Source organism: Myotis davidii, unplaced genomic scaffold, assembly GCF_000327345.1.
Source record: "Myotis davidii unplaced genomic scaffold, ASM32734v1 scaffold663, whole genome shotgun sequence".
Lineage (NCBI taxonomy): Eukaryota > Metazoa > Chordata > Mammalia > Chiroptera > Vespertilionidae > Myotis > Myotis davidii.
Window position 1 is genome coordinate 7,244,408 of NW_006295816.1, and position 6,976 is coordinate 7,251,383.

The 6,976-nt window shown below is 48.3% G+C and overlaps 1 protein-coding gene across 3 annotated transcripts in view; it reads right to left on the bottom strand.

Moving 5' to 3' along the window:
• Positions 1–6,976, bottom strand: part of MYRIP (myosin VIIA and Rab interacting protein) — a 183,604-nt gene that overhangs the window by 4,777 nt on the left and 171,851 nt on the right. For all 3 annotated transcript variants that reach the window (XM_006770537.2, XM_015568402.1, XM_015568403.1), the window contains 4 exons: positions 6,226–6,387; positions 3,188–3,292; positions 3,034–3,094; positions 1,175–1,281 (listed from right to left, as the gene is read on the bottom strand). In XM_006770537.2, coding sequence (XP_006770600.1) covers positions 1,175–1,281; positions 3,034–3,094; positions 3,188–3,292; positions 6,226–6,387 — 435 coding nt within the window. The remainder of the gene's footprint in view (positions 1–1,174; positions 1,282–3,033; positions 3,095–3,187; positions 3,293–6,225; positions 6,388–6,976) is intronic.

Here is a 6,976-nt window from a genome sequence, read left to right on the forward strand (position 1 = left end):
GTATTAAGGTGAAATTCACATAAAATTAACCCTTTGGGAATGAACAAATCAGCGGTGTTTTGTATGTTCACAGTGTGTGCCGCCACCACCTCTGTGTGGTTTCAAAAGCTTCCCCTCGCTGTAAAGTAAAACCTCTCACATACAGAGCAATTGCTTCCTATTCCCCATCCCTGCAGCCCCTGGCAACCACCGCTCTATGTTCTAGCTCCACGAAAGGTAATTTATTTTTAACCACCTGATTTATAACAGGTTCCTTCCCCAACCCTAGTGGTCTGCCCTTTTAGTGTAATAATGAATCTTTTAGCTCTTCGAAGAAATGGCCAGGGGCAAGGTAATTGGACTTTGAAAGGTCAGGGGTAATGGCTGGCCCCTGAAGGAAAGGCAATGGCCTGCACCGGCCACGTGGTGCCTCACAGGTGCAGTGGCTGTAATTCTAAACGGCATGCCAGCATCGCACCGTTACCAGTGCACTCAGGAGACAGGAGATGAGGAGGAAGAAGACGGGGAAGGGCGTGACTGGTGATGCATAAAAGGCCAAAGGTTATACTTGTCCTTGCTTTGGTCTCGTCACTCCAGACACCGTCTGCCCGTAGCATAATGGTACCACTGAGGCAGTTTATCTGGGTCGTCACATCCCTTATCAGTAGCATCGAGCATTTGCCAAAATTCCGAAGCATATGTGGGTGTTTAGGCAAATAATCTACTATTCCCCGACCTCTATGTGACCTCCAGGGTTTGTGCAAATTATCTTCTGCCCTTTTCTTTGCCTCATTTAGGGGCAGTTGCTGCCTTTTTTCAGGACCACAAGTGGCTACTGGGAAATTTAAGGAAGAGTGAGTACGGTTCGAAAACAGCATGAAAACCCCTGCACTGCACCTCAACCCGACCTTGGATTCATGTGTCCACATTTTCATTCCTCTTCTATCAAAACTGGTTCCCACAAGGAGGGGGTTATGCAGTTGAGCGGCTGTGTCCATATATCAGAGGTTGGCAATGCCCGGCAGGGTGTTTGTCGCCTCTCTTAGCTCCCATCACCCCCACTGACAGGCCACGGGACCATGCAGGAAGGACGGGTTTTGGGGCTCAACCAGGGAAGCCACAGACAGAAGGGCTACAGAATGGAGGTGCCACCTCCAGTGAAAGAGGCGGGCGTTAGGACAGAGATGACATTTACCATCAAGTCCTGGGCGGTGCTTTTCCTGTTTGGCGAGGAGCCTTGGAGAATGAAGTTGCGGTTGAATGTTTTTGTGTTGGTCACTGCAGATACCGCCACTTTTTCAGCTGAAAGGAAACAAATGAGAATGTCACCCAGCGCTGGACCGACTGTTAAGGAAGAAAGACCAGGTGTCCAGATTGCCCGGGCTTGTGTTCTGGGTCTGGAATCTCATTCTGGTCCGCGGGTCTGACTGTGGCTTTATTTTGTGTGTGTTCATTTTTCATAGTGAACCAAATGGGGTATCATTAGTAGCTTTCTGGGAAAAGGTAGCTTAGAGATCATCTAATATAGTTCATAAATTCTTATTTGCCATTTGGAAATATAAAATGCTCTAAAAAGTGCATGTATTTATAACTTTGGAGCCAAAATTGTCTGATGGCAAAATGTAACTTGAATGGCCATGCGGCCTTTTAAAGTCCTTGTCCACCCCATTGAGTGTGAACATTCTCACGCCTTCTTGCCAGGATATTAATGACACCATGGCTGGAGGTGTGGGGTTGGGAAGGCTGTTATAAATTATACAGTATATATATCATTACCTTTTTTTCAATTACAGTTTACACTCAATATCATTCTGTATTAGTTTCAGATGTACAACATGGTAGTTAGAAATTCATGTACTTTACAGAGTTCCCCTGATGCTGCAAATACCCACCTGGCCCCATACATAGTTATCACGATATTATTGACTATATTCCCTAGGCCCGTGATCGGCAAACTGTGACTCGCGAGCCACATGCGGCTCTTTGGCCCCTTGAGTGTGGCTCTTCCTAAGCCTTAGGAGTACCCTAATTAAGATAATAACAATGTACCTACCTATATAGTTTAAGTTTAAAAAATTTGGCTCTCAAAAGAAATTTCAATCGTTGTACTGTTGATATTTGGCTCTGTTGACATTAATGAGTTTGCCGACCACTGCCCTAGGCTGTGGTCTACATCTCTGTGACCACTCTGTACTTACTAATTTGAATTGCTTAATCCCTTTACCTTCTCCATCCTGTCCAAGAAATTCTGAAACACATACTGATCTAAGGCTTTCAAACAAGGTGTCATGGATCTATAATAAATTTTAATTTTATAAGTTTTGGTGGACCATAAAGTAGGCATTAAAATAACCGTCTAACAACGAATGGTGGAACCAAGACTTCAACATGTATCTGCTGACTTCCTACTGTTCTACTTTGTAGATCTAGGATTTCTGCTTTGGCATCATCATCGTCATCATGTGGCTCCTGAATCCAGAGAACTTGTTGAAAATGTCCAGGATAAGAGTGATACACCTGGCATGCTAGATTCCCTTCCAGGTTAGATGCTTTGGGTGCCCTGACAGTCATATTCCAGTACCTTCTGACACATCCTATGCAAGCGCGGCCACTCTCCATTGCCCATGCACGAGGCAGGGCAGAGGTACCAGGAAGCTAATGCCCTCCAGGAGTCACCTTCAGCCAGTGATAGGTGGGAGTTGAAATACCTCGTCTTCATACCCTTTGGGCAAGAAACTCTGAGGTGCAGTCAGCACCATCTCCCAGGAGTTCCCAGCAGTATTGAGAACCCTGTGTGGGCTTTCTTCTCTGAGTCATTTCTCTCTTCCCCAACTAGTGCTTACTGCAGTCACCTCCCAGATAAACCACTTGCACTCATATCCTTGTCCCAGGGTCTGCTTCTTGGGGGATCCAAGTTAAGAAAGACCCTCCACAAGAGCAACTCCAGGTGAGAACCTGCCATTGGAACCGCTCCTCAAACCCAGATTTCTGAGTTACTCAAACAGAGAGTCACACTTAATCCTTTGGTTGCTTTGTGGTTCTCATTGGGCTCACCTCTCACTGGTGGAGCAGGCAGTTTCCTCCTCTGCTGTCTGGATGTGTCTATTGTTTGCACCTACAAACAGAACACAGCCGTCAGCACACCTTCTCAAAGCCCGAAAATGTTACCTTCCCCATTTCCCACAGAACGAGCGCGGGACAAACGCACCTGGTTCCTCTGCTTCTGCTCCCGCTTCCTGGTGAGGTGCACACACGGCGCTATGTTGAGTCCTGCGATGGTCAGGGCTGAGATCCGGCTCTCGATATCAGAAATCTTCATGTGGCAGAAAGACAGAATCAGTAGGAAGAAAGCACAGGTGGGGAGACTCTTTGTTAAAAGTGTTATAAATCGACAAAGAATAAATCTGCTTCGCTCTGGCCGGTGTGGCTCAGTTGATTAAGCGTCAGCCCATGCACTGAGAGGTCGCCAGTTCAATCCCCAGTCAGGGCACATGTTCAATCCCCAGTCAGGGCACATGTCCAGGTTGCAGGTTTGATCCCCAGTAGGGGGTGTGCAGGAGGCAGCCAATTGTTGTTTCTCTCCATCTCGCCCTCCTCCCCCCTTTCTCTCTCTAATAAATAAAAACATTTAAAAAAAAGAACAAATCTGCTTTGATATATGCTCATTTATTCATTCAACTTCTACATCTGCTATAGTGAGAAAATAAAACACAGGCTGTTCTTTGTAAGTTTAAAGTTCTAGTTGGTGGCTCAGGGGCATGTCAGCCACGTCAGAGTACCCCTAGGGATACATGGAAGCCCATGGCACTTGGGGACGCCTGGCCCAGGCCATCTGGGGTAGGGTAGTCAGGGGAGGCTTCCGTGGGAGGTAACACTGGATGTGCACTTTGAAAGTCCCGCTTCATTTTTCCATGGCATCACGGATCCAAAACCACAGCTCTGCGCTTTAGGAGGCATCCCCAGCAACTCCCGGCCCAAGTCCGTCTTTCCTATTGAGAAACTCCGTCCTCTCCCTGGGCATCAGTTTCCTTGACTATAACATCGGAAGGTAGGAAGGAGCTCGGATTTCCTTCCAACAGTGTCTTAAGGCAAATAGAGAGCAAGAGCCCACTCAGTGCCAGAAAGACCCTGGTCCATCCCTGTCCCCGGGATAAAGAAGACACAGTCCCTACTCTTAGAAAATGGCATCATTATGTGCTGTCACATCATTATGCTAAGTGTGTTTCATTCATGAACTCATTCGTAATCCAGTGACATGGGAAACTGTTCCTTGGTTGTATCGATGAGGAAACCATGGCTCAGAGGGATAAGTAATATATCCACCATCTCACAGCTGGTCTGGGGCAGACACTGGAATTGATGCCAGTGTTCCTGCTCTTCCCACATTCTCAGAGGCCTTGCCAAGGCTGGCATGGGAGGCAGTGGAAGGGGCGGGAGAAGACTGGCAGAGTTGAGGGAGGAGGTGGGGATCACGGTTGACCTGCTGACATGGCGCAGACTGAGTGGTGCTGGGGCATGAAATAAGTAACCTGAACGTAGGCCCAGCGGTCATGTGTGTGCTCCACCTCGAGTCCCCATTGCCTTCCCCATCCCTCAACTTGTTTGTGCTGCTCAAGACAAACTCTAATTCTACTGTCATTTCCTGAGGGCTTCTTTGGACAGGTGCAGAGAGAAGGACTGAAAAGTCAGCAATTTCAGGAGATGCTTCCTCTAGCCCCAAGGAGGGGCTGCCTTGGTCAGAAAGAGAAGAGGAGGTAGGTGAAGGCCGAGCCTGTGGCAGCTGGTGAAAGAATGCAAGTATAGCTGTCCTGCAGCCACCACCAGAGGGGCCGCTGTGCAGCCCCTGCCCCTCTCGGGCTCCCAGAAGCCTTCCTGTCTGACTCCAAGTTTCACTGAGAGCTGCATTGCTTTGGTTTATAGCCCAATAAGTTGCACAAGCCTCTGAGAAAGGTTGCAGGCTAAACCTTTATCAGTCATTTGCTACTGGTGTGGATTAGGTGCCCACCATCTTGTCTGGAAGCAGTTTTGACAGAGGGCCTTGCTCAGAGGGCCCTGGGAGAGAGCTCAATGGGAGAGCAAACTGCTGACCTCCTGTTTGCTCACTACCAGGTTCTGGATAAGAAGGGGTTAATTTTTCAAGTTTTAGTCCATAGGGCAAAGGACAAAGAGAGAGGAGACTACTGAGGGTTGATTTTTGCCTATGTCTTGTCTGTCTATCTATCTATCTATCCACTATCCATCTATCCTCCCATCCATCCATCCATCCATCCATCCAGTTATATTCCACTTTACGCCCAAGACTGCATGCCCAATAACCCTTAAACTTGGTAGAAGAGGAGTTTCCTGCTCTGAGTTTCCTGGGAGCCAAAGCAAAGAGATCAGTGTAGGCGTCTGTGTCCACAAGATGAAGACCAAGCACTCAGGAGAATCGCTTTTCCCGACACTAAGAGTTAAGAGAGACTTTGCCCAGGAACGCCCACATGGTGACCCTGTATAATGCAGTGGACGGCGTCCTTAGTACAACCCCTGGCACAGAGTAAGGCAGACTGGACATTGGCTATTAATAACAACATTGTAAAATTCAGACATGAATAACAAATTAATAGGCACATTCAAACATAGGATATTTTGGATTCCAGGATTTCCTGCCATAAAACTTGGCCCCAATAATTTAAGCCTAGGAAAATTTGGAAGCAGGACTAACTAATTATTACAACAAAACCTTCCCAAACATCCATAAATAATATTTCTTCCCGCTAAACCTTAACCCTAAGTGGCATAGGTTTTAAAGAGAAGTCTGATATATTATCAAGGCTAGAATTTGGGCAAAGGAAGGCTGCACTTTAAAAGGAATCCACCCTGCCCTAATCAGTTTGGCTCAGTGGATAGAGCATCAGCCTGCGGACTCAAGGGTCCCAGGTTCGATTCCAGTCAAGGGCATGAACCTTGGTTGCGGGCACATTCCCAGTGGGGAGTGTGCAGGAGGCAGCTGATCGATGTTTCTCTCTCATCGATGTTTCTAACTCTCTATCCCTCTCCATCTCCCTTCCTCTCTATAAAAAAAATCAATAAAATATATATATATTTTTAAAAAGGAATCCACCCTGAAGGATCATATCCATGCAACTGAGCTGGCATGCAGGAACTGAGAGATAAAAGGACTTCGAAATGATTCTTGTGGAAGAGAGGGGTGCTCTCTCCTTTTGCTCGGCGATCGCCCATCTGGGCAGAGAGGAGCGTCCTTACCTGGAGCTCAGCATGGTGGACCTGGGCTGCGGCCGTGGCCACCTGGTCCTCCAGATCTGCCAGTTCGGTCTCACCAGTGCCACTGTGGATGCAGCGGGCGGCCTCCTCCAGCTCACTCAGCTGGCCTTCCAGTCCGTACACAGTGCCTGCCGCCAGGTACACCTGCGGGGGAGGCACAGCCTTGAGCTCAGCTCTGCGGACCCAGGACAAAGCGAAAGGCCAGAAGGTTCACCTTTTGCTCTGTGTCCCTGCTCTCCTGGCACTAGGAGAGATCCTGTGGGCTGGCACCGACACCGGCTAGACAGGCGCTCACAGCTCAGGTGGCGGCGCCGGCAGGACAGTGATAGTGGTGATGATGACAACGACACATATTTATTGAGCCAAGCGCTGAACCAAGGGCTCTGTGTGACTTATTTAATGCGCACGGCACAACCCCTTGAGGGAGGTACCAGTACCATCACCGTGTTAGAGGTGAGAACATTGTGTCTTAGAAGTTCAGGGACTTCTCCAGGTCTCCTCGCTGTGAAGTGGTGGAGCCTGGTTCTGAGCTCTGGCGGGCTGATGCCAGACCCCATGCCTTAATCCACCTGCCCTGTGAGGTCCTGGTAATCCTGTTTGGAATGTTACAACTTTTACATGTCAAACTCTGACATGCAGGTACTAGAATTAATGTGGTGCAGTTCTCAACCTGTGGGTCGCGACCCCTTTGGGGGTCGAATGACCCTTTCACAGGGGTCGCCTAAGACCATCG